Source organism: Clupea harengus, chromosome 12, assembly GCF_900700415.2.
Source record: "Clupea harengus chromosome 12, Ch_v2.0.2, whole genome shotgun sequence".
In the NCBI taxonomy this organism is placed as follows: domain Eukaryota; kingdom Metazoa; phylum Chordata; class Actinopteri; order Clupeiformes; family Clupeidae; genus Clupea; species Clupea harengus.
Genome location: NC_045163.1, coordinates 7,799,033 through 7,826,532, shown reverse-complemented (window position 1 = coordinate 7,826,532; position 27,500 = coordinate 7,799,033). Strand labels below are relative to the sequence as shown.

The 27,500-nt window shown below is 46.2% G+C and overlaps 5 protein-coding genes across 7 annotated transcripts in view; 2 read left to right on the top strand and 3 right to left on the bottom strand.

Moving 5' to 3' along the window:
- The window catches only part of smyd1a (SET and MYND domain containing 1a), a 9,941-nt gene extending 9,029 nt beyond the window's left edge, over positions 1-912 (bottom strand). Inside the window, exon 1 of one of the 2 annotated variants that reach the window (XM_012815989.3) lies at positions 658-912. In XM_012815989.3, coding sequence (XP_012671443.2) covers positions 658-794 — 137 coding nt within the window. In that variant the 5' untranslated portion in view covers positions 795-912. The remainder of the gene's footprint in view (positions 1-657) is intronic. The other variant, XM_012815981.3, reaches the window with a different exon arrangement.
- A 1,520-nt stretch (positions 913-2,432) lies between these two features.
- spra (sepiapterin reductase a) lies at positions 2,433-5,209 on the bottom strand. The gene is made up of 3 exons (XM_012816001.3): positions 4,626-5,209; positions 3,787-4,077; positions 2,433-3,335 (listed from the first exon to the last, which is right to left on the bottom strand). Exons 1-3 carry the CDS (start codon positions 4,972-4,974, stop codon positions 3,145-3,147), a joined length of 831 nt encoding a protein of 276 aa, XP_012671455.1. The 5' UTR covers positions 4,975-5,209; the 3' UTR covers positions 2,433-3,144.
- Positions 5,138-13,344, bottom strand: ccdc17 (coiled-coil domain containing 17). Its single transcript, XM_031577916.1, has 12 exons — positions 13,008-13,344; positions 12,496-12,613; positions 12,204-12,387; positions 11,901-12,020; positions 11,136-11,284; positions 10,754-10,894; positions 10,395-10,531; positions 9,889-9,974; positions 9,306-9,524; positions 8,674-8,896; positions 7,469-7,579; positions 5,138-5,161 (listed from the first exon to the last, which is right to left on the bottom strand). The coding sequence occupies exons 1-12, from the start codon at positions 13,134-13,136 to the stop codon at positions 5,138-5,140; spliced, it is 1,641 nt and encodes a 546-aa protein (XP_031433776.1). The 5' UTR covers positions 13,137-13,344.
- Positions 13,345-13,679: 335 nt separating this feature from the next.
- Positions 13,680-21,282, top strand: pigo (phosphatidylinositol glycan anchor biosynthesis, class O). 2 transcript variants are annotated; one of them, XM_012815969.3, is made up of 11 exons: positions 13,680-13,871; positions 14,452-14,933; positions 15,733-15,876; positions 16,266-16,389; positions 16,586-16,745; positions 17,104-17,286; positions 17,445-19,029; positions 19,225-19,425; positions 19,628-19,812; positions 20,152-20,222; positions 20,601-21,282. In XM_012815969.3, exons 2-11 carry the CDS (start codon positions 14,453-14,455, stop codon positions 20,728-20,730), a joined length of 3,264 nt encoding a protein of 1,087 aa, XP_012671423.1. In that variant the 5' UTR covers positions 13,680-13,871; position 14,452; the 3' UTR covers positions 20,731-21,282. The 2 variants fall into 2 exon arrangements, with proteins under 2 accessions (XP_012671423.1, XP_012671414.1); XM_012815960.3 differs by having other exon boundaries at positions 19,222-19,425.
- A 6,055-nt stretch (positions 21,283-27,337) lies between these two features.
- ccl19b (chemokine (C-C motif) ligand 19b) overlaps positions 27,338-27,500 on the top strand; it is a 1,770-nt gene continuing 1,607 nt past the window's right edge. The window contains exon 1 of the mRNA XM_012834683.3: positions 27,338-27,500. This exon is cut by the window's right edge and continues 80 nt beyond it. The gene's annotated coding sequence lies outside the window, so the exon portion shown is untranslated.

Here is a 27,500-nt window from a genome sequence, read left to right as displayed (position 1 = left end):
TCTCTGTGCTATAGGCTGGAGTTGATACAGAGGGGGAAAACAGGCACAAGCAACCAGCTAACGTGTGCAAAGAGCTCAGCAGGATAACACTACACCATCTGCAAAGCTGCAACAAATGGACCCCAAATGGACCCGTGAAAATAATTACTCATGCGTGTGACACCACACCTTCAAACCTCACAGCGTATATGTCAAGCTGGTGTTTCAAATTTGAAGAAAGGAGAAGAAAAGCAAAACTAAACAACCATGCTTGAAACATTACACCAACTGGTTTGACCGTCTGGTGTGCCTCTTGATTTGTTCAGTAACTACCACGACTTAGAACAACTTAGACAAAGCTTGACCTCATAACAGCATCTAATTCAATAATTTACACTCAAATGTACATTTATGATTTATTGCCAGAGCTTGTGTGTGTGGCATATGACCTACATTTCCTTCTGTATGAACCTGCCAATATTAGTCGTCACTCAACAAGGTCAAAGACTCAGAAATCATACCAATAGGATCCCCAGACTGCCCCTGAGCGAAATGCATGACCTTAAGAGCTGATGGCTATGACTGGCCAATGAATGCCATCACGGCACCAGGCAGTGTCCCTGCAGTCAGACCATCCTGTGCAAACGCTCTGCCCAGAGGAACCGGACGGGCACCCACCTGTCGAACACCACAGCAGAGAAGCTGGCCTCGGTAAACACAACATCTCCGATCACCAGCGCTTTGGTTGTGCGCAGGCCTCGGCCCTTGTCCCCGGCGTCAAACACCTCCACGGGGTCGACCTTTTCCAGTGTCATACTGCTGCTGTGGTGGGGTCCAGAGGGAGGGAGTTGCTGGCTGCTGAGCTGAGATGCTGGCTGGCTGGCTGGCTGGCTACTAGGCTTTTGCTCCACTCAGGGACTACACACTGACAGCAACACACCACCTGTCTCCCTCTATGGCCCTCCCGCCCCTACCCCTCCAAAAATAGCCTTTCCCTCTCCGGCTGTACTACCCCTGCGCGGAGGGGTAAGTGGGGGTGGGTTGTTTTGTCTCAGGCTGAGGAAGAGGTGTCTGCTCAGAGCTGTGTGCCTGTGAGGCCTCCCCTATGTGTGGGAGTGTGTGGGCCAGTCTCGGGAGTATTTTGGTCTGGGACCACAGCTGTGTGTGTTTGTCATTCGCCAGATCTTGAGAGGGGCCCAGGAGGCCCTCATGAAAACGCTCAGCCCCACTTCACACGACGCCCCACTAACCAGCGGATTCTTGGCCACATCCTCTCCACATCGGGGCCAGAGCCAGTGGCCTTCTGGGACTGGCGTGGACTACTTTAATGACTTGTGCAAATACAACATATCAAGTGCCACAATCCCTCACTGTCACATACCACTTCCTACATCAGCGGACATTGCATGCCTTTTGATTACTGAAGTAGGGAACTATGTGAATGGATGACTGCAGTGCACTTCATACTGTGTATGCTATAAAAGGGATCGATGGAGGCCTTGTAGTACTTAAATCCAGAAAATTAGAAGATTTTATGCCTTGTTATCCAGCACTACTGGGCTGTTGTAAGAACGTTTGTCTTCTCTTAGATTTAGTTTGTCACATACAATATCATGACGTATCGATTGCATCATCATGACAGTCCCAAACAACAGGGCAAGCCAAACCACGATGAAAAAAAAACCCGACAGCATCTGGTTCATTCTCTTCAGTACAAACAAGCTGAGTCCTCTAAAGCTTCCATGATCTCACTAAAACAAATTGTTTACTGTATGCGTGTGTGAAAGTCTAGGAGGATTAGGGAGCAGACGGACGGGGATGCTGTGCTGTGTGTCTCTGTGCTGTGTCTGTGTGTCAGAGAGTGCAGGGAGCCCTGGATGACCTTTTAATCAGTGCGAGCGCCTGGGAAACCTCAACCGCAGTGTACCAAAAAAAACCATTGAAATAGTGTAAAAATTGATTATTTCACCAGATAGGTAACTGCTCACGAGTTTCTGTGGTTTAAAAAACTAACTATAGATCCTTAGTCCAGCTATTCTGAGGACACAGCACCAACAGAGAGCATTGCTGAAAGCAGAATACAGCACACTTCTTCAAAGTTACTAAAAGGCTGGAATACAGCCACATACAAACATTATGTGCTTTGAAAAATGACCTTTCACAGAATACCCAAAATGTAAACATGCTGGAGATGCAACAGATATATATGGTGTCCCTTGTCAGCATGTGTTTGCACCTGTAATGTTGACCCTGATGTAATGTTGACCACAACGTTAGTCTAATACAAAAATTGCATCGAAGTTCTAGTGTGCGATACCGAGTGCAAGTTTCTGTCCAGTCGATCAGCACCTCAGTAAGTTTCTGTCCAGTCGATCAGCACCTCAGTAATTCAGGTGTGTGTTTACCTCTTTATGCAATTGTAATGTGTCACAGTTATTATCACAAACAACACGAAGGGTCTATGTTTATAGTTTATTCATATTCATACTGATATCAAAATCTAAAAATAACATTTTAAGCTGGTAATTGAACATTATTTAAAAGCCATTTCTTGGCACATGCACATGTCATAAAAATAATCACTGAGAACCTGGCCTTGCATTTTTTATCAGAAAACATACTTAGTCAACCAATAAAACAGATCAATTTTAAGCATACTTGTAAGAAAAACATTTAGTTCATAAAAAAATGAGTGACTGATTACAGAAAAATAAGAGCTACCGGCCATTAATGACAATGTCGCACTTAGCAACAAGTTAACTCAGTAACTGATTACATTAAGGCCTCCATCTATACTGCTATGCAATGACCTGATACTTTTAATAATAATTAGGTGCATTAATGCCCCATCTATAATACTTGCCACCATAGCTCTACTGCATTACGAGAAAGGCACATGTGTGCTGTGTTTGGGCTTGGAGTACACTCCAGCCATCTCACCATTAAATCACACCATCAACACCTGAAAGGGGAAGTGACATGGACAGGAACACTACTACAGTTCAACACTGAGCAGGTGGCAAAAGATACTTACAAGACTTGCACAGGACAACATGAATGAGTTTTTTAAATCTTGGGTGGGTCCGCGCCTGACAGTGTAGTGTGATTCTAGTCGTACTTGAGGGGGGACTAGGAGTTCTGCCCCCACCCCACCCCCCCACCCCTCTACAAGTCGTAGAAGTCGAGGTGCGTGCCTGACGGGTACTCGTCCTTCAGGAGCACCTTGAGCAGCTTGCTGCAGGACTCCTCACAGGTCAGCAACCCGCCCTGGGAGTGCATCACAGAGAAGGACTTCTTCAGGCCAGCGTCCGCCGAACTCGTCCTCGCCTCCACCTGCATGTCCGTGTCCAGTGGGCCTGGGGGGTTGGGGTGGGAGAGGGGGTAGAAGCAGAGACAGAGAGCGAGACACAGAAAGACAGAGAGAGAGAGACTGAGTTAGTGAACCATGATCTGGCTTCATGGGACACAATTTTTTTCAAACTATTACTGTTTGTCCTTTTTTGTTTAAATAATTCACCTTGGGTCGTTGTAGTTGTTTCTCTATTTAGATTTATGTGTGTATGTAATGCATTTTTAACTTGATTATTATTATTTGATTTACTTTTTGGACCCCAGGAAGAATAGACAAGAAACCAGAGCTGCATCCTCTAGGTATGTGTTACATGAGGTGTGCGTTAGGTGAGAGTACCTGGTGTTTAGTGTGTTTTACGTCTGTGTTCAGTATCTGGTGCGTAGTTGAGTGTGTGTTGCGTGTGTTTAGTGTCTGGTGTGAAGTTGAACGTGTAGTTGAGTAGTTGAAAAATGTACCTGGTGCGTAGCTGAGCACCCTGATGTTGGGCTCCTCCTCGGCCAGTACTCTGAACATCATGTCTCTGGCTGCCTTGCCCGTGCAGTAGAGCACCCAAGAGGGAAACGGCTTAAGGGCGCACAGCGAGCTGACGTTCACCACGCAGCGACGCAGGCCCTGTCGCCGCGAAAACACCTCCAGCACACCGGCAGTCAAGCTGAGGGCCGAGCTGACGTTGAAGGACAGGTAGGCGTTCACCTCGTGCAGGTCTGTGAAGCTCTTGGCATAGCGGGAGATGTCCCCCAGGGAGCCTGAACAAGGGGGAATAACTCATCAAATCACCAGGCCATCAAACACACACATACACAAATCTCAAAGCATTTTTTATGGGGACAATAATAAGTGCTTTTCAAGAGACATTTCTCAGGGGGACATACAAAGTAGCATCTGCTGCAGGTGACATAATACATTCATGGGAGAACATAAACAATGTAGTCCAGATGGAGTCTTCCCTTACCATAACATTATTCAAATGCACACCTTTTTCTAGCATTGGGAGACACCCCCCACTCACTGTAATGATAACTACCTTAGAAGGAGTTAGTTTTGTTTACAGTAATGTATTGGGGTAGGGGTAGATATTAACGTATAATTTCTCACTAGGCTACTGCAGCTAGAAGCCCTCTGTTAGAACAGCATCCTATTAGGCTACATATGTAAGATACTCATCAACGTATAAATTAAATGAATACACTGATTCCAATCTATACCGACAATATAACAAAGGTCGGTATATTATATAGGATTATCTGTATTATTAAAATGTTTTGTATTCAATGTAAAAATCCAGTGTCCGTACCTGCATTGTGTATCAGGAGGAGTTGGTCTATGTCGGTATCTGATGCTGCCTCTCTGATTTCTTGTATCACTCTCTCCACATCATCCTTCACCCCCAAATCTGCGACCACACATCGAGTTATTAGACCGGCCTTGCCTGCACGAGTGGCGGCTAGTTCTGCCTGGAGGTCTCGTAGCTTGTCACCAGATCGGGCTACCAAAACGAACACCGATCCCGGTTTGAGCAACAAGGCAATTTCTTTGGCTAAACATCGACCGAACCCCTTGGACGCCCCAGTTATGATGCAAACGGCTTTGCCGAAGTCCATTCCGTCCGAGCCAACCACATCTGGGAAGTATTCGTCCTGCATGTTTGATGAGCAACTGATGAACAGAGAATGCTATCGGTTTATAAAAGACTACAGTCGACAAAAAAATGTGCGCGTGATCAATTCGCCACGGATATACAATTTAAACGCTGTCTGGAAGTAATCGAAGTAATCTAGCCGGAAATACAACACTAATACTCTAGCTTCACGTAACGCCCCCTCGGCCAACCTATCACGAGAAGAGAGTGGTGATGGACTAGATGGGGTCACCAAATGAACCATTTCAGAATTATGTGGCGCGGCAGTTTAACCTCAACTATTTGAGTTGCCAACACCTTTGTTAAGCTGTTAGTGTCCGGTGGTCGTCCCCAAGTTCCACATAAGGCACCACCCAATTCAGCAGCAGTGAGTTAAACAGCAAACCAGTAATAAAAGGCCGAATTGCATAAGTGTTCCGTATATTCTATAACTCTCTCTTCTATAACTGTTTATCCAGAAAAGAAACCACCCAGTTCATAGTAGGCTACTCATAGCAAATTAACTCCTCCCTTAAATTCCCAATTACATGCACGCTCCACATATGCTCTCACACACGCAGGCATCAAATTAATTTAAACACATTTAAAACAAACAAAGATTTAAAACTAGTTTTGCCGCTTCTCATCCCCAGTCAGAGCAGCACTCACCTTTTTAAAACTTCTTGCCCTGTCCCTCATCATTCAACCACAGCTTGATTACTGCTCATGAGCGCCCTCAAGCTTGCAAACGTCAACACAATAACATGGACTGCATAACTCGTTCACTTGTACCCCTTTTACCCACATTGTATAAGGTATGTCTAATGTTTAGGGCACGTCTAATGTACTGTTACAAAGGCTAACGCTTTCATCTGCACTAGACACAAATAGGCCCTCATCAAGGTCAGTCCAAAATCATAAACTATCTGGATAGACTTTGTGTTTGTGGAACCCCTTGATATTGTGGGCTACCTATTGATCAATTTTTTTTCTTAAGACATGAGCCACATATCTTATCTGTGTAAACCATAAAACAGGCTAATTCATTTATGATACAAGCCCTGAAAACTGATTGAAGTTGTCTCCCACTTAAGTCTCATCATGGGTAATGATGCATTAAATGATGTCACACAATGGCAGACCTCCCAAATTACCCACATTTCAAAGTAGGCCTAATATCCTCTATCCCTCGTAAAATGCAAAGAACAGAAAGAGATTATTCTGCACAAAATACACATTTTGCAAGATGCATGAAAACATTACCAATTCTGCTGCATTTAGAACCCAAACATTTCATACTTGACATCCAAGTAATCTCAATCATATAGGCTTCATACCTTATTCAGTCACGCTGAACAGGCTGTATGTAACACACTGTGAAACGATAACATCCAGTACTCTGTCACGTATTAACACATGGTCTGCAAGATAGCCAGAATCAGACCATCAGAGTTTGTATCTATCCAGCTATCTGACCTAAATGCAGAAATAGATAAAGTGCTTTGTCATGAGTGTGTGACAGTTTTATGTTAAGAGTGTATCACAGTACATTTATTACTTTGTTAAATGATAAAGTTTCTTCACAGGATTATTCCATAATACATGAGACTTCACTTCATTTCATTGTCAAACTCTTGACAGGAGGTTGATATTATGTAATATGAAGCGCCTGCTGTGAAATCAACATTTTTCTGTCCTGAAGTACCAAAAGATTGCATGGAACATGAATTATGAATTATGTATTAATATATTATGTATTGAATACAAAGACCTCAATACACAGTAAACAAAATTCCTGCCCAAACTCCACAATTGATATACATCCAAAGAAATATGCATATACCTGCGTTAGTAAAATGACATGCTCAAACACTGATGACTTGAATAAGTCGGAATTTTTTGTTTTCATGAACACAGTTTAAAGATTTGGAATGTTTTGACATAAACTATACTCTCGTACATGTTCTGTTCACCAATGCACTTAATATGTGATAAACAGATAATATAGCTCCACACTTTTCTGCCATAGAAGTTTTAGAAAATTATGCACAATTAGTTATTCCAAAAAGTAACTGTGTAATACTTTCCAAACTCCAAAACGTCCTCATGGTGTACGTAGCAGGCTTTAACCTCAACACGCTGGCATATGTGGCCCCATAGTGTGAACAAAAAAAAATACTTAATAAGACATTTATTATTACTGCTGTTAGCATGAAGCATTAGCATTAGCTTAAAGTGGTTCAGGCCATCAGACAGTGAGCGGGCCGTTGGAGGGAGGGGCCATGGTTTCAGAGCATGCTGGGAGATGGGCCTGGACACTCGGATCAGAAGACTCAAACACATACTGTGAAGTAGGACGACTGCTCCTGATAACCTGTGTGTGTGTATATGAAAACCAATTGAAAACAAAACGACATGCAGTCACTCTCACATCTAATCCTACATTATAGATGTATTACAGGTAGCCTGAGATACACTGATATGCAGTATTATGAATAGCACAGTAAAGATAAACTTACCACAGGAGGGAATCTATAGAGTGCTGCTGTGCTGTGACTGATGGGGATGGAACTCTGCACGTCTGCATCACGAGCATTCACAACTCTCAGATAGAGCTCCACACTGTCCAGCTAAAGAGACACACAGACACACACACACACACACACACACACACACACACACACACACACACACACACACACACACACAGTACAAGAAATAATATAGTTATGGGGGTAGACATAATCACAATAGCTGGGTTTCCATCCAACTTTTTAATGCAAATTTTGACCATTCGAAAAGTAAATCCTGAGTGGAAACGCTTGAATTCACTCCCTCGATTCGTATAGGGTATAATGCAACTAAGGTTGAGGGAAACAGGTTTATTCTCACCAAATTACATTTGTTGAGATTTTGGTATTCTGTTAAAGTTGCCCTGACAACCTCACATTTTGAACCTGCAGCTGTTCACAACTACTTCCATGATTAATAGTGTCCATTTTTAATTCACAGAACACAGCGGAGAGAAATGCACATTTCTTTTAGCTGAATTTTCATAAATGTGCTTAAAATATGTGAAAGAGTTTGATGGAAACTCAACTGTAGACGGCATTGCACCAACAAGGATTACGCTGATGTCTCAGTGTTGAAAACTCTCTGGATGTGATATGCACTGTCCAGTTGCAGCAGTAAACCCAACACAATAAATGCACAACACAGTAAAATAGACAGATAGAAATGGCCGAACTAGGTCATGGTCGTCATGGTGTGTGTATCGAATGTGATTAAACAATTCATCGCCATAGAATTTGTAACAGGTTTGTGTATGTGAATATGTAACAGCCATACGGTGTGTGTGTGTGTGTTTGTGTATGTGTATGTGAATATGTAACAGCCATACGGTGTGTGTGTGTGTGTTTGTGTGTGTGAATATGTAACAGCCATACGGTGTGTGTGTGTGTGTTTGTGTATGTGAATATGTAACAGCCATACGGTGTGTGTGTGTGTTTGTGTGTGTGTGTGTGTGTGTTTGTGTGTGTGTGTGTGTGTTTGTGTGTGTGTGTGTGTGTTTGTGTGTGTGTGTGTGTGTGTGTGTGTGTGTATGTGTGTGTGTGTGTGTGTGTGTTTGTGTATGTGAATATGTAACAGCCATACGGTGTGTGTGTGTGTGTGTGTGCGTGTGTGCGTGCGTGCGTGCGTGCGTGCGTGCGTGTGTGTGTGTGACCTGCGGCACAGCATTCATCTCTCCAGGTGTCATGGATGGTTTGGCTGGTAGCAGGCGGAGGGGCACCCTCCACCTCCCACTGATGACACTGTTGTGCTGGTCAAATATGTCCACTTTCACCCAGCCTCGAGACACCAGACGTGTCACTTCCTGTCCAAACGTGTCATGTCCCCCTGAAGCCTGCAGGTGAAGCACTAAGGAGAGTGGAGGAGCGGGCTGGACTCTGGGAGAAAAGGGAGAACACAAGGTGTATGTTTCATAGACAGACTGTATAACTTGTGTGTTGTGGATGGAGAAAAATCAACACTTGTCCTTGCAACTTCTAAAATCTTCCTGGTGCCACAATAACCATTTACCCAATACCCATGACCAGTTATTAAGTGATTACTAAACCATTTTCATAAAGTGATTAGTTATTACGTGCTTAGTTATTAAGTGCTTATTTAATAAGCGGTAATTAAGGCATTTTCCCATTAACTTTATTTATATTTCACCACATGCTGACCAGGGTCTGACTTGCATGGTGACCAGCATGGCCAGCTGACCTATGCACCAATTAGTTATTGATTTGCTAATTAGCTAAGTGATAATTAAGACATTTTGCCAGATTTTATATTTCCTCAAATGTTGACCTGGGTACGGCCTGCTTGGTAGCTAGCATGGCCAGCTGCCCGCTGTGGTGCTCTGGGTGTAGTGATGAGGAGAGGCTGGCGGGCTCACAGTACACCGGGGGCAGGAGGGAGGGGGCGACCAGCTCCTGTTCCCCACTGAAGAGCCCCACTGTCAGGCGACACAGGCGGTATGACGGGCTCAGGCCCAGCAGGAAGTCATAGAACACAACAAAGCCTGCCCTGCACAAACAACAGACAGAGATGCATAAATACAAAGACAAAAAGGACGGACGGACGGACGGACAGACAGACAGACAGACAGACAGATAGATAGATAGATATATTTATACATATACAGTATAGAAAGATAGATAGATACATACATACATACATACATACATACATACATACATACATACATACATATACAAACACAACAACATTATATCCACAATTATACGAACAGGTGAATTTTTCACAAAGACTGACACAATCACTTATATATGCCTACATTAAAACTCATATTTCACAATCATATCATGCACTCACTAATGACAGCATACTTGTATTTACATCTAATAGTTTGTAATAAGGGCACACTAACACAGGGTCATATGGAGCAGGTCCGAGTGCATCTGTCTGCTCATACAGGTACTTCGTGAGGGCAGGTGTCTGGGATCTGACATCCTCCTGGACAGAAGATCAGCAAAACATCTCAGTCATCATCACGTCAACAGAGATGGGAGTGCAAAGAGGATCTGAAATATTTTACCATTTTATGTTTTTTTTATTTTATCTGAAATATTTTGCCACTCGTGCATAGTGGATTAAAAAGTTAAATTTCCTTTGAGTCAACTTTCTTTTGACTAATGTTTTTGTTTTGGGGGGCATTTCTAGCCTTTTATTAACAGGACCGTGAAGATTAGACAGGAGGTGTGTGGGAGAGAGATGGTGAGTGGCCTCAGGCCGGACTGGAACCTGGGTCCTCGTGGGCACTGGACCCATGTGAAGTATGGGACACAGATGCAGACACAGACGCTGCGCTAAGCCCCCACCCCTCACCCCCTTCTTTGACTAATGTTGACGTAGACACTCAACAGGACTGTGTACCAGTAAGGGAAACAGTGATGATGATCGTGGCGTCTTCCTTGTCCTTATTGGTCTTCTTGAGCGATTCATCTCAATCTCATGCTTCAGGAGGTCAATGTCCATCTTCATAGCTTGGACCTCTTGTCTTCTGGGTTGCCCTATCAAAGACCAACACCTTTTTGAGAATTTTCCGACATTACCCAACACTCTCCATGATGAGGCTTCAACTTGCAAAAAGGACAAGTGGTGTAAGTATGTCTGTTTTTCCTGTACTATTATTAAAGCACTATTATCATGTGCTAATACTAAAATGTCAAAAATACAAAGACATACCACAAGACCACCTCACTATCTGTTCATTCACATCCATAAGAACATACCCATGTGAGTAGACCAGGTAAAGCTGGAGGCTTCACGCTTCCTCAGCTCAGCTTTCCTGATCTCCTCCTCGAGCTTGTGGTTCTGTATCTCTGTGGCAATGAGCTGTTTGTTGATTCGGTACCAGTCTGAATCATACCTCCCTGCTCATTCATATGGAGAAAGACTTCTTTCAGATAATTATGAATGAAAAAACCCCAAACCCCTCAGCCATACTTGAAGAAATGGAGGGACCAGCTAAGAGTATCAAAGTTGCAACCCAGCAGCTGATTTCTGGCAACCAAATGGATTTCTTCATTTGCATAACTGAACGTGATACAACTGTCTTAATTTCGAACTAAAACATTTTCACCCTAGGACAAGTAGTAACAAACACAGGCTCACGTTTGCTCCACTGCCTCTGATGTGTCTTGGGGTTGGGTGGTTTCCCATGATGCATTTCCACCTGCAGGGCTTCATTCAGCAGCTCCTGCAGCTGGGCTAACACCAGGGGACTGCTGCCGCCATGTTGCAGGTAGGACAGGCGCAAATTACTACACAGATGAACAGAGTAGCCTACAGGTGAGAATGGGTTCTTATGACAGGTCCCACTCACAAGATTCAGCTATGTTTGCCTGGATACTAGAGCTTTGCTGAAGAGCCCTGTGTTACGCACATGTACATACACACACACGTACATTTACATGTGTTTATATTTTGTTCATTTCTTTGTTTAATTTAGGACTGGCACCTGCTGTGTTCTTATATGTGCATGCAGCAGACAACCCCTCAGTAGTGGTGGGTTATCCCTTTAATTGCAATGATGGGGAACCTGTCCTGTAAAATGGTGTAGAGACTACAGAGTTGCTGCAGAAGGAAGGAGTCGTAAGTACGGTGTTGGGGTACTCTGGAAAGGAGGTTTTTTTCTCAGGCCTGATCAGCCTAGAGGGAGGTGTGTTAGCTTGGCTCCATGGTAACTGGGTTTCTGTCAGCTAATCACCTGTAGCCACACCGCTAGAAGTGAGTCACACTCCATTGCATTAACACAAACCACACAGGAATACTGGGAGTGGGAAGCACCAGCCAGTATTTTACGAAAAAATACCCAAAAAAGACTAAATAGTCTAAACGAGCTGGGAGAATAGCTTGGTACGCACACCTGTCATTCACCTGATTTCTGAGGACAGTAATCCACCCACATAGACAGGAACCAAAGTCTGGGTCACTTTCTCCTTAGGTCTGGGGGTGTAAACTTGAGGGTTATTCTGTCTGCTTTGAGATTCTTCTCGCCTGAAGTAAAAAACAGAGAAGTGCTAGAAATTTAAATTCACTTAATAAATGCCCTCATTTTGTACCTGCAACATTGACAAGGGCAATTGAACAATCTGTGTAGTATATTATACAATATTTCTATTTTCATGATGCAGTAAGACCATGTATATTGAAAATGCTTGATCACTTCCAGTCACATACTGCTGTTTGTGCCCTTGTGTGATGTGTAGCAAGGGGTCCCCCTGCAGGGCGAGTAGCTGTGCCATCATGGACTCCAGCAGGTTGGTGTTCCTCTCCTCCTGGGCTTTCAGCTCATGCAGCGTCCTCTCCACCTCTGAGACAGTCTTCCTCTGAGCAGCCATCTCATGCAGCTTTAAGTCTATCTCTATATATGAGACAGACACAGTGACAACAAATTCCCTCACTTTTGTTAAGATATCTGAGCAACTAACTCTAAAACAAATCTCGCCCTGATCTGGCTTGGACAGCCCACCTCTGTTTTGCTTCTCCAGCTGTTTGGTTGCGTTTGACAGGTCAGCTAATTGCTTGTCATGACGGCTGATATGAGGGTTGTATCCATCCATCTTCAGAGATTTAGCCTTAGAGCCTGCCTTTCAATAGATAGAGATTCGCATTAGACAACACTTTAACTCAAAGCGGAAGTAACTAAATATTTCAGAAAGTGCAAATCCCTACTGGTTCACTCTTGGGTTTAAACTCATTGTGAGCTTGTGTTTTCCTCAGGTGATCTGTTTCTGCTTCTAGACGCTTTCTGTGCTCCAGAACACGCCTCATACGACCATTCAACCTTTCTGCCTGATAATCATGTAATATGAATATATATGAACAATAATAATAATACATTATTATTCATTTATTTATTTATCTTAAACAAATAGTCAAGTGGCTCTACAGAATGCTTATTCTGTTGGGAAAATGAAATTACATATGCTGACTGACTAGACCGTTTTTTTTTTTTTAGATAAATAATAGTCCATGTCTTACCACACATTTCGGGGTTTCAGACTCCCTCACAGGCGTGGCACCTCCAATACAAAACTTTTCCTTATGTTTTTCAAGCAAAAGCAAAGACTTGAAAGACATGTCGCATCTTGGACAGGTGGATACGTTCATATCTCCGCACTATCTTCATTGGCCAAGTCAACAAACTATCTAGTCGGCAGTACACACTTCTGCTTCTTTTTGTTCCCAGACAATGTTTGTTGGCCTTCTGTATGGATTGAATGAACCAGTGGTGCTCCTGACAACCGTGCGCTACAACAAAGCAGTAGCCTAAATAGACACACGAATAGCAACGCAGGAGGTGAACGCACGAAGGCCTGTGTGTGTGGCTATATCCTTTATACTGTGATATGTAAAAACAAACCAACAATTAAAAAAGTTAAATAAATTAGTATCCCAAAATGTGTCTCTCATTCTAAGAATAGCCTACACAGCCTAATCATTTGAAATATCTTTTTCAATTTCAAAATTGTACAGTAAATACCAAAAATATGGAAGTAACCTATATGTTACTTGAAAACTTTTTGAAGATTACGGCTCGTTGACAACTCACTCAATGCTTTGCCAGTGTCTCCATAGGACTCATTTGAACCTTTATTTTGATATGTATGTCAAACTAGTAACCCGGAAATGATTCTGTAATGTCGCTAGGTTTGTGGATTTGACCGATATGTATTTCCGTTGTAAGGTGTCTGAATGAGCCCGTTGCCCACATGAGAGTGCATTTGGAGGGTAGTGAGATACCGCTCACCTGAGGCACCTGTCTCCGCCTGCTGTGGATGTCGTGTGTACATACACACTTACGCCTGGTCGCAAATGAGAGAGGACGAAGCGTGGAACAGCAAGGTCAGTGGCAACGAGGAAGGAAATGTGAAGACACCCAGCTAACTAAAATCGACCATCGTCTAGCTAACGTTACTTCTTTTCAAAATCCTTTCTCGTTTTCCTCATACTGATATCCTCCGACAGGTTTTTGCGTTGTTGCTGAAAATGAGGAAGTTTGTGTTTTAGCAGTGAGACCTCTGTGGGTCTGCCCCCCTGTTTTTAGGAACCAACTAAGTTAACTGAATGACCATTAGCTAGTTCAATAAAATATCAGTTAGCTAATACCACACATGCCTTGACTTTATAGAAACAACCCGAAACGTTTATAGAAATGACCTGAAGCGTTATGCATCTTTGCATTGTGGTGTATCTTTTTTCTTTATTTTCTATAGAGTGATGGCTTGTTATTTCATTGAGAGTGCACTGATTTATAAGCTTGCTAGCTCTGTGCTTTTCAGTAACACATTTCAGTTGAGCTTGCAACACAAGATCAGAGTATTCCCAGGCAATATTTAAAGTGATTTGGGGCTGTTAGCGTAGATGGGCTAGCAGCAGGTGTTTTGGACTGGTCTTTGAGTTCTCTTTTCACCCTTCCAATCAGAATGAAGAGACTGCCAGTGTTGGCCCTCTTGTTGTGGGTCTGTACCCTGTTCTATGTGGGAATCTTCCTCTTCGTGGGGGGGTTCCTGCTGGTCCGACTGGAGGTGAACCGGACAAGCACCTGTGAGGACGTCCTGCTGCAGCCCGCGGGGTCGCAGGCGGACTTCTGCCGGGATCAGCCTCGTTACCGTAAGGCAGTGGTACTCATCATCGACGCCCTAAGGGCGGATTTTGCGCGGTACAACCCCTCGAACCTGGTCCCCCGTCCCTACGAGAACAAGCTGCCCGTGCTGGAGGAGCTCATGTCGTCCCGGCCGACCCATACCAGGCTGTTCACGTTCCAGGCAGACCCCCCCACCACCACCATGCAGCGCATCAAGGGCTTCACCACTGGCTCCCTCCCCACCTTCATCGATGTAGGCAACAACTTCGCCTCCAGCGCCATCCTGGAAGACAATCTCATCCACCAGCTGGGCCAGGCAGGTGAGTGGCAGCAGGTCTTAGCAGAGCAGGGCTCTCAGGGGCTGGGAAAGAGAAAGTGCATGTTGGCTGGCGCTCTTGTGGTGCGCTTTAGGTAGATGACACATTTCCTGAAGAGTGTGGACATGGTTATGGTTGAGACATTACCTGTTAGATGTGATGCCAGTGGACTGCCGTACACACCCCGCAAAATTTGGCATGAGATACCAGGAGGATAGGATGCTGGGAGAGGGGAAGGGATGCCAAACCTGTTGGGCTGTTTGGATGCTGTGGATTGTACACAGAGAGATGGCATGAGTTAATGACAGCAGATGGAGGCCTGTCTCACAGGTTTGGGCAAGATAAAGGCCCACATAGTTCTTTATGTTGGATGGTTTGCTCGCTGTAGTGTATTCCAGGCAGATGAGCCATTTCCTGAAGAATGTGTACACTGTGTATATGATTTGAGACATTACCTGTCAAATGTGATGCCAGTGGAATTTCTTACACCAGTAGAGATGCCCTCTGCATGAGAGTACAGCAGACAGGGTTCAGAGTTTTCGGTGCGTTGAGAGAGAGAGAAAGAAAGACACTTATTTGATGATTTCGTTGTGTTTTAGCCAGCTGTTTGCAGATGACGCAACCACCAAAGGTTGTTTTGTTTGTGGTTGTTTTGCATGTGAATGAGATATCATCTGTTGAATAAACAAGAGGGATAATCTTGATAACCCACTGTAAAGGCTAGGCATCACCATCACTAGTTGGTTTTTGTTCTCATGTTCTCCTCTGATTCATATCTGTTTCCTTTGTTGTCTGATGCTAGGCAAACGCGTTGTCTTCATGGGGGATGATACGTGGGAGAACCTCTTTCCAAAGAAGTTCCACCGTTCTTTGCCCTTCCCCTCCTTCAATGTAAAGGACCTGCACACTGTAGATAACGGGATCCTTGAACACCTCAACCCTACCAGTGAGTTATCACCAGTTATCAGTGTCACTGAGGCTGTAGGAGGAACTCCAATGCCTCCCTGTGATTCTCAGTGAGTTTATCAGCTCTGAATGTGACTGTCAGTCATCGGTGATCTGTATTTATTAATCTCCTTGTTACAGAAGTAAGAGCAATCCTCTTTCAGTGGCAGAATTATGTATTCATGTATCTCTCCGTAGCTTTCTCTCTTACTCTCTCCTGAATATGACCGGGATCCTCCATCTGTGGTTGAACTAAGCATTGAGGCTACCTGTGATAGTTCCAGTGAGACAGTCTCCCTCCACCGTGAAGGGGATGAGCATTGAGCCATCCTGTGATTTAAAAAAAAATGTTCTCTCTCTTTCTCTTTCTCTCTCACACACACTCTACAGTGAAAGGGGATGACTGGGACGTGCTGATAGGTCACTTCCTGGGCGTGGACCACTGTGGGCACCGCTACGGCCCAGACCACCCTGCCATGGCCGACAAACTCACTCAGATGAACAGTGTCATCAGGTGAGCGGACATGTGGAACTGTCCAAGGTCAGCCTGAGGTCACGGCCTCAGTTTCACAGACATTCTCATGTCTGTGTATGTCTGGCTGCTTATTCTCTCTCTCTCTCTCTTTCTTTCTCTCTCTCTCTGTGTGTGTGGGTGTGTGTGTGTGTGTGTGTGTGTGTGTGTGTCTGTGTCTCTGCATGCGTGTGTGCAGGTCAGTGGTTGAACAGCTGCAGAATGACACCCTGCTGGTGGTGATGGGTGACCATGGGATGACGGACACGGGTGACCATGGAGGCGAGAGCCCCAAGGAGACAGAGGCAGCCCTCTTCCTCTACAGCCACTCCCCTCTCTTCCCTGCCCCTGGATCTCAGGTGAGAGGCACACTGGAGTTTGTGGGTCTGGGTGTGGCTGTATGTGTGTGTGTGTGTGTGTGTGTCAGACGAATAAGGACTCTACAATTTATTTATTGTTTGGTGTACTATGTTAATAAAAGTTTTTTGTAACTGGCTAACAATTGTAACTTTATAACTGTGTAACGGTTCTTATTGTATAATTGTGTTGGAATTGTAGCTTTGTAATAGTTGTAACTTTGTAACTGTGTCACTAAGTCTGTGTTACTGTGTGATGGCTGTAACTCTGTCAGTAAGTGTATCTGTAACAGTCGGATGGCGGTAACTCTCACTAACTGTCTGTCTCATTAAGTATCTGGTGGTGTCTGTGTGCCCACAGGTTGAGCCTTCTGTAGTGCCTCAGACAGACCTGGTTCCCACGCTGGCTCTCCTCCTGGGTATTCCCATCCCTTACAGCAGTGTGGGGCAGGTTCTGCTGCCCCTGTTCCCCTCTCCAGGCCAGGCAGAGGGGCAAGGAAGTGGCCCTGATCAAGCAGAGGCCCTGTGGATCAATGTAAAGCAGGTGAGCCCAGTGTACTGAAACCCAGTTTATGACTCTTCTCATACACTCTTCTGCTAAACAAATGAACCAGTAAACTCCATATTACGGACACCGTTGCTTGTGTGTGTGGTGGTGAGTTTGTCATCAGCTGTTTGTTTGTTTGTTCCATTTCCCTGAAGGTGAACCGCTTCCTGGAGACGTACTCCAGCATGGCCAAAGACATCCCGGCTGATCGCCTGTCTGAGCTGCAGGCTGCTTTCGCCCGCCTGTCGGCTGCGTATCTCGGCGCTGTCCAGCAGGGGGAGCAAGCATCCCCCGAGCTGCTGCACTCCATGCAGGCCTATCTGAGCTCCGTCCGGGACACCTGCCGAGCCTCTTGGGCCCGCTTCCACCCGCTCAAGATGGCCGCCGGGGTGGCGCTGCTGGGTGCCGCTTGTCTCCTGTGCTACGTGCTGTCGGAGCTGTCCTCGGCCGTGCTGGTGGAAGGGGCCGTGAGGGCCCCCCTGGTGGCAGGGGTGTGTGTGGGGGTGTGTGTTGCCATAGCGCAGCTGGCGACTCAGGGCCACGTGGAGGCGCCCTGGTGCCTGGCGGCTGCTGCGGTTTCCTCTGAGATCCTCTTCCTGTGGAGGAACCGCAGACGGTCCCCGCGGTCGTCGTCATCCTCCTCCTCCTCCCAGAAGGGCCGGCCAGCTCCCCCGCGCCTCCTCAGCGCCGCCCTGGTGGTGCTGCTCCTGCGCTGCGCCTCGCTGCTCTCTGACAGCTACGTGATCGCAGAGGGCCGCGTGGTCACCTTCCTGCTCTTCTCGTTCGGGCTCTACGTGCCCCTGCGCCTCAACTGGGACGGTTTCCTCCTGCCCCCGCCGCCCCCCGACTCCCAGAAGCCCCCGGGAGCCCTCCCCATGCTGCCCCTCCCGGCGTGGGCGGTACGGCGTGAGGGGGTGGTGCTGTGTCTGAGCCTGGGTGTGCTGATTGGCTCGCTGTACCTGACGCTGTCGATGCACGCTTGCCGTGAGGAGCAGGGGGCGTGGTGCCAGCCGTCGGCGTTCCTATCCCCACTGGCGCGTGTCCAGGACGGCCGCCTGCGCAACCTGCACTACCTGCTCTCCCTGGTGGCGTTGGTCGGCTGGACGTACCTGCTCTACCGTTGGCTGCGTCACTACGGCAACCTGAACTCGCCGGGAGTGGCTGTGCTGGCGGCGCGCTGGCTGTTGCCCACGGTGGCCGTGCTGACAGGGCTGCACTGGGCGGTGAGCGCCACCCCCGAGGACGGCTTCCGCGGCCTGGCTGAGCTCATGCGCCTGGCGCAGTCCATGTTGCCCCGCGCCGCCTTCGCCTTCCTCGGCCTAGGGGTGGCACTGCTGTGGCTGGACCCGCTCACCGTGTTTCTGAAGCACCGGGCGTCGGGGGGCCCCCGCGCCGCCTCCCTCCCCCCCCCAAGCTACCGTGCTAGCACGGGCATCAGCCCCCAGGCAGAGCTGCACCACCTCATCCCGCAGCTGTACCAACGCATCCGCCGCTCGCTGGAGGACGGTCCTGAGGAGGGGCCCGACGAGGATGGCCGGCCCGCCGTCGAGGCCTACGGCCTGGGTACAGTCTACTCGGCCCCGCTGGTGCTGCTGTGCGGTCTGCTGGGGGTGGGGCTGCTGCTGCTCCACTCTGAGACCATGGCCCCTGCCTTCCTGCTGTTGCTGCTGGAGGCTGCAGCCCTGCTGCACATCCATGCTGCCTGCAGTACTCTCTCTGGCCAGCAGGGGGACTACTCCAGTGAGTACACTCAATCAGTAATTTAGTCACACACACACACACAGAGGCTTGTTTTACACTGTTCTGTGTATGCTGTAGACTTCCGTCTGAACCACTTCTTCAGGTGTCTTTGTAGACGCCTCCAGCATCTCATCATCCCAGAGGTAATTACAATTTTAATGAATGAATGCTGACTCCTCCCCCCTCTCCTAGCAGGCTTCAGCGTGCCCTGGGCTCCGGTGGTGATGTGGTCCCTGGCGGCGTCGCAGTTCTTCCACGGCACGGGGCACCTGCCCACCTTCCCGTCTCTGCAGTGGGGCGCGGCCTTCGTGGGGTTCCCCGAGGGTCACACCGGCACCTTGCTGCCCGCCACTCTTGTCACACTCAACACCTTCTCCTCACACATCCTCTTCGCTGGTAAGTTATCACACAGTAAGGGACACTCTGTGTGTGTGTGTGTGTGTGTGTGTGTGTGTGTGTGTGTGTGTGTGTGTGTGTGTGTGTGTGTGTGTGTGTGTGATGGTGTGTTTATGTTTGCAGTGATGTGTCTGTTCCTGCAGTTCTGGCCGCTGGTCTATGAAGTCAGGGTGTGCGTGTAATGTCGTGTTTGTGTCTGCAGTGGCGTGTCCGTTGCTGCTCTTCTGGCCGCTGGTGTGTGAGGTTCGCTTTAACAAAAACGGGCGAACAGCAGGGGAGGAGTCTGAGGAAGGTGTCATGGAGATGCGATTGAGAGAGAATCCTCAGCAGTTTAGCGCTGCCCTCCTCCAGCTAGCAGCACGCTACCTCTTTGTCAATGGAGCCCAGGTGTGCTTTCTCACACACACACACACACAGACACACACTTACACATACACACACACACAGACACACAGACACACACTTACACATACACACACACACACACACACACACAGACACACACTTACACATATGCACACACTTACACTTACATATATACACACACACACACACACACACATACACACACTTTCACACACACACTCACATATGCACACATACACCTACTGTCTGAGATGTCTGTTGTTGCAGGTCTTTGCACCTTTGGTTTGACACACACACACACACACACACACACACACACACACACACTGAGGTCTGAGGGCTCTCTGTTGTTATGTGCAGGTCTTTGCTTCAGTGTGTGCTGCTGCGATACTCCGAAGACATCTGATGGTGTGGCAGGTGTTTGCACCCAAGTAAGTGAGCCAGAGCCATTCCCAGACAGACCAGAGTTCTCACACACTTTCGACCCTCACACGCTGTCGACCCCTTTACCATAAGCAGTCTGTCACTCTCTAAGGCACTCAGAAGTGAGTTTGAAACCAGTAGCAGTGTTTTGGGTCTGTAATATATACTTTCTAAGTGGCCAGAACATTCTCTACTGAGTGATGCTAGTCAACCTAGGCCTGTGTGAAGTAGAATCATGACAATTTTCACTCTGAACTTTGAAGTCTTCTGTCTTATCTATCCAACTGTTTCATCTACCTTGTGGATTTATAGTCAACAAATGTATTCTGTATTGGTGAATTGAGATCCTCTCGTGTGTGTGTGTGTGTGTGTGTGTGGGGTTGTAGGTTGATGTTTGCGGCCAGTGAGTTCGTGGTGAGCAGTGTGTTTCTGCTGCTCGGTGTGGCGCTGGTCCTGAGGGTGGATGTGGCTGTAAGGGGCTGGTTCAAGAGACTCCTGTCTGAAGCCTCCAGGTAACAATACACACAATGCACCACCACCACCACTGCTGCCCTGGGCCTCTGCCTGGGAAAACTCCGAACTCTGGAGGTTACCATGGGAACGCTCACAATTCAAACTTCAACTGCCATTCAGGACCAACTAAAGAGGACAGGACTGGAACACGATCAAGTCTGCAGTGTGGATAGCAGAGCTCTCGCTCGCTCTGTCTGTCTGTCTCTCACCCCACCTGCACGACGGTTGCCATGTTACACTTTGAAGGAGACCACCAATGAACCGATTCTGCTGTTACTAAACACAACGTTTGTCCTTTTTTAAAGACTCTTTATACTGAAACACAAAAATTCTCTGAAAACATTGAGCCATCTGAGCTCTGAGTCGCACTGAGTCCTCCTCTTAAAGCAGAAGGTGACTCATCATTTCTTATTGTTTTTCAAAGAGAGGTACGAGGATGTATCTTCTCGGCACTACTTACCATTTTTATGCCAGCGGAGGTTTGTGTGTGTGTGTGTGTGTGTGTGTGTGTGTGTGTGTGTGTGTGTGTGTGTGTGTGTGTGTGTGTGTGTGTGTGTGTGTGTGTGTGTGTGTGTGTGTGTGTGTGTGTGTGTGTGTGTGTGTGTGTGTGTGTGTGTTCTGTCACAATGAAGGGCTGGTAGTCTGCTCAGTGCCTGCTACTGTTGGACTCACATACAGACCACATGTGAAGAGGGATGGCTGACAAGACAGCCACGTGATTAACACAATGGATGGTTAAAATTAATGTGTGGATGGATGTAATTATGAATTAAGGCAGTGGATGGATGAATGAATGAAAGAAAAGTCAAAGAATGAATTGATAGATGGATGAATGAAAAGCCAATGGATGAATGAATAAATACATGGATGAACAATGAATGGATGGAATCTCAGCACAACATGTAAAGCCTATCTATGGTTGTGTTTGTTAAGTGTATGGGGAATAGCTCATAAACGTGCATGGTTAAGGTTATCTGACGGTATGATGTCTCTTACAATAATCCTGATGGTGTCATCCTTCACAGCAATAATCATCTGATGGCTGATCCCAGGACAGTCACTCCCTGAGATATTTAGTGGTTTTTATTTGATGAATGAAACACAAAGCTTGTCTTAAGCGTCTGTGGTATGGCCAGTATTACCGTCACCCTGACGGTTCAGAGGTCACTAGCTTAAACACATGTCATGCCTTGTGTGACGTGCTGAATGACGTCTCAGTATACCTCTTCTGACTGTTATTTATTTTTCGGTGGTTTTTAAGTGTAGCTTCTTACAACTCCTCTTGCAGGAGGGTAACGTTCGTTCTTGGCTTCTGCTAGTAACTGCCCCATGCAAGGGGAAACTGGACGGTTTTGCCATGATGCAATAGCTGTGTGTTTGGTGTGCACGGAGTGAGATGTTTAGTGGTGTGAAACGCTGGAGGCTGCCTTTGTGTTTGTGTTTTGTGTCTTCAGTTTGGGGTGATTGATTTGGCTTCTTTGGTTTTAGAGGGGGGAGGTTAAAGAACTGTCATCTCGTGATCAAAAAAATGTGTCTCAATGATTTTAAATGGAATGTGAAACAAATCTTACTAATGATTAAATATTTTGTACAACCTTGAAGACTTGTGTCCTTTTGAAACACACACACACACACACAAGCACAGTGCAAGGATGGGACCCATGACACAATCAGTAGCAGTGTTTCAGCCAGAAGAGGGCGCTCTTTGTGCACTTTTCTTCACCACCTCACCTCACGTGCTGCAGGTGGCAACGAGAGATCTGGGATTTCGTCCTGGACCTACTTTACTGCTCCCTATAAACATTTATGTGATGGGTGGAGGTAGCAGGATGTCAGTTGGTGGGGTGATGTGAGATGATGTGCAGTCTTAGTGATGATCTACAGTTGAATTTCATTATCATCTCTTACAGTTGCAGACATTAAGACTACGGTTCAGTCCATCACTCACAGTGGCTGGGACAGGAGTGGGTCCTACCCTGAGTCTGCTCTGAGCCGCCCCAGATTCTGGTAATACTGTCCCAGTGACAACCACAATCTGCAATCTAAGGAGATAAAGATGAAGGCTGCTAGTCTAGCTGGAGGAGTAAGACCGTAACAAGTAGGAGGAAGCGACAGTGGCAATTCATAGTTGATTTTTACCTCTTATCTGCTAAGTATCAGTTGGGATTTCCAAAGGCTCAAGGAGACGCTGTTATCTCTTGGCCGTGCATGTGTGCCCATTGGTGGGGCTTTCCAGAACGTTCCACAACAGTAGTTCAATGAGTCTGTGTTCACAGGTCCTCTGCTTGCGTTGGAACATTCTCAAGGACTCATCTATGTCACTGCTTTGATGGCTGGTTTAAAATATTACAGTTTCACACCACTGTGTTGCAGTGCTCTGCGCATAATCAATGACTTAGTGAGAAACTGACCGGATACCAATGACCTTTGTCCCGGATCGTCACGAAAGCCTTTTAGAAACGGACCCGTCCCAGATCCGTCCCAGTGTCTTTTTGCTATCAATGCTTGCAGAGTTCCTTTTTTTTATTCTTTAAGGTTTGACGGCCTATTGCACGGGGGTAAACATCCATGCCTTGAACACAGTGTAGCCGTCGGCAAAAGAACAAGCAAATATTAACCTTTCTACGCATTCTCTCTCTTAATAACTAACATGGGTATGTGAAGAGGAAGCCAAACGTCCTTTTTAGTGGGTTAAGTGACACAGAGGCAGGAAACTGCAGAGTCACTGCCTGCAGAAAAGTTTTCGGTAAAACTCCAGGCCTCTGGTGTGTGTAGACTGAGAACAGCTAGCCCTACCCACACCCACCTGATAGTAGCAGACAGGCAAGACCAGGGCCATACTGACCCCACACTCAACCCTTATCATCTGCACGGTTTTGGGCTTTGTCCCCCCCCAGCATGCTTCTGCACATGCAGGTACAGTACAAGTTGGCAACACGCTGCTGGCATGAGGCAAGAGCTCTTCTGGTAAGCGACACTCCCACTTCTGGAACTGCACTCCATATGGGGCTTTCCACCTGCTGGCCTCGAGCCAAACACAGATGACAGGAATTCTTCTTTTTCTTTTATTTTTCACTGTCATGCACTCAGTGAACTTTGATGTCATTAAAATGCAATTTAATCTGAACACAAAAAAAACACAGTCACGGTTTGTTTTTCTCTTGCCTGGTTGAACCCACCCATGTGCCAATATAACTGAACAATAGTCAGGCATCAGATTAAAAAACACAATCATCACCCATTACAAGGAACACCCAAAGTATCAGGATTGGCTGGCTGGTGACCAAGGAAGCCGTTTCCTCCTGTAGGCTCTGTGTCCTGTGTAAACCTGCCACATATTTACCTGTGATTGAGACATAGCCATTCCTCACGGGGAAGCGTGAGAGATCTGCCAATGAGCCGTTGACATAATGTCACCATAATTGGTCCTTTTACAGAGATCCATCATGTAAATTACCAACGCGAATGCAAGTCACAGCAGGCCAGTTCCCAAGAGAAAAGAAGTTTCACTTTTTTTCATGTCCTGATTTGTGGTAAGATAAAAGCCAGGAATGAGGAGCTCAGTGTTTCATTGAGCCCATCTCTATAACTTCGGTTTGCCCTGCCGGACTATCTGATGATCTGAGATCTAAGATTTCCCAGCAGAGCATACCTGAATAGCTGGAATATGTTATTTTAGTTGGGAGAGAAAAGCATCTTGTTAGGTGGTTTCATGCACTTTGCTCGGGAAAAGAAGCACAAGGAGATATGAATAGATAGTTCTGCAGTAGTCGTGATACTAAGAAATCATAAGAATGTCATCTTTCAAGCCAATGATAACAAAAGCACTTGCCTCAGCTGACAGTCCATTTATGGTTTAGTATGGGTAAAGCAGGACATCTTCCGGACTAGACAGGCTTGGTTCAGGTCTATCTCACCTTCCTCTTTTCTCTGCCCTACAAGATGTGTTTATTTAAAAAAGCCTTTATTATGAGTGTTATGAGTGTCCATATGTCTATATACCCTTTTGCTACCCACCTTTGGTCTTAATTAGCTCCAGCAGTAAACATGAATCATTTGAAAGTGGGTCATCATTTAAGACAGGCTCACCTAAAGCTAAAATGTATTCACTTAATCTCCAGCTCAGTGTAACACATATCAGGGATCAGCAGAGATACGTCATGTGACTGGTCCTGCATTGTGGTGGTCATGGGAGAGAGTCATGCTAATGTTTAACTAAGATTCACTCACACCCACACCTGGCCCATCAGCACTCATCAGTAATCCTCTCGATTGTGAGTTTCCAGACTATAATCCTGGAGTTTAAACGCAGTATTGCAGTGCTAGGAGAGCTAGCTGCCTTCAAGGTCATACTACTAGGAGGCTGAGCACAGTTCCACTGGTATGACCTAGTCTTGCGTAGGTATTTGTATATGCACAAATCCATAGAGTAGAATAGGTTACATTTGGTGCATATTACAGAGTGTAAGGGCAGCCAAAAAGTTACCAATGATGGAAAACACCAGCCTGTAAGGTTTATACAGTATATTGTTATTGTTAGATATTAATTAATGTAATGGCATGGCACACAAGGAGGTGTATGCATTATTAATGAATGAACGGTTTATTAATACAATGAATGGTAAGCTTAAATGTTAAAAGTACAGTTAAACTGAATGTAATGTAAAACCCAAATGAATAAGTACAACTGTAAATAATAGCAGGTGAATACACAGTTTGGATGCCAATTAGACTGAATGCATGAGATAGAAAATAACATAACCTGAGATGAAGGAGTGGGAGAAATGCTGGAGGAGAGACAAACAGACAGAATGATAGAATAAGAGAGCAGGAGAAGGGAGGAATCCCACACTCTAAGACAGAAGAGGAGAAGAAAGAGAGATAGAGATAGATGGATAGATAGATAGATAGATAGAGAGAGAGAGAAGCGCCCAAACACTCTAAAGTGCTTGGTTTTGCACCTCAAGACCAATTGCTATGCTTTTGACACCAGTCAATCCTTCAAGGCCACATTCTGTCCTTGATGCCCTAAGCTAACATTCTCCCCCCACCAACCCTGGTCCTGGGAATGCCCAGCCAGAGGTTCCAATGGGCTAGTCACATTATACAGCTATGGCAGGTTCTTCAGATTGCAATGAAACCATGGTCAGACTGCTGCCTACATCAAAAGGATCAATTCAAGACCAAACATGAATATGTGACATTCATAAACATTTGCACATACTTGGATATCCCAAACCTCCTGAGGTTCTCTCTGCGACAGTGGAGGTAAGGCTGAAACAATCAACCAGATACTAAAGGAATGCAGGATGTGGCAATTAGTTAAACTGTGACCACGCTCTGCCTGATAGCACCCAATGCATGGGGGTAGCTGTGAAAACAAACAGTTCAGGTTGAACAAACCCCTGGCCAAACCCTGCGAATGGTTTTGGTTTAATCATTCTCAGAGTGAATTTTGTTTTACACAGAGTACAGTTACTAAGCCAATGAAATTAAGTAAAAAACCAACAAAACATATTTGTTGTGCTGTGTTAAGATGTTTTGTGTTGTGCTGTGTTTTGTTGTGCTGTGCTGTGCTGTGCTGTGCTGTGTTGTGTTGTGTTATTCTGGTGTTTTATAAGCTATTGTACTGCGCTATACTTCGCCATACTGTGCAGGTGCAGTAATCACACGATCCGATCGTTCATTTGTCTGCCCCGACATCACTCTCACCTTACCAGAGAGGTCAGTCCGCAAACGACTTAAACAGCACAACCATGAAGTCTAACCTGAGCTTTCAGTATCGTATTACTATTTGAGCTGAACAAAAGACAAAAACCTCCCTAATTGCTGGGTTTGGGTGCGGGGGAAGGCTTGTCTTCTGCTTTGATGGATAATTGCAAAACCTGATGCAGGAGTAGAAAGGAGCGGCAGAGTGAGGCCGAGGCCCTGACACAGATACAGGATGAGGCTCGGGAGCAGGCGGTCCGGGTGCTGTGCCACATGCTGCCACGCTACGCTGCTTACAGACTGGGAAAGAGTTCTGCCCAATTTCCCAGCACGGTCTGATGGAGAGACACAGGTGATGTTAAGCAGGTATGTGTGTGACAGCCAAAGGGGGAAAAAAATGCTCACACACACACAACACACAACACACAAACACACAACACACAACACACAACACGCACACACGCCCTCACACACACACACACACACACACACACACACAACACACACTCATACACTCACACACACACTCACGCACACGCACACACACAACACACACACACACACAGACACACACACAACACACACACACACACACACACACACACACAAGCTCACATGCACACACATATGCACTTCACACACACACACACACACACAGACACACACACACAAGCTCACATGCACACACATATGCACTTCACACAGTACACATGAGATCTGCTGAGATACCTGTGCAGATAAGTGTCCGGGTCCTTTCACAACCTGACAGCAAGGCGGAGCAACACCTACATGTGCGTGGAGAGTTTCCTCAGCAGCCACTGATTTACAGGAAAAGGTGCTGGCACCGGGCCGGATGAAAGTGAAAGAAAATGAGGAGCATATAAAACCCGCCACTTTCGCCCTTGTGGACCACAACTCTCTGGAGACTCAACGGAGAGACAGGTGATTGTGACTCAGAAAAGAGAAAGGAGCGAGAAAGAGAGAGAGAGAGATACTCTGCACAGGACAGACAGGTCGATCTCAGGCAGGTAGACAGGTAGACAGTACTAGACCATACATAAACA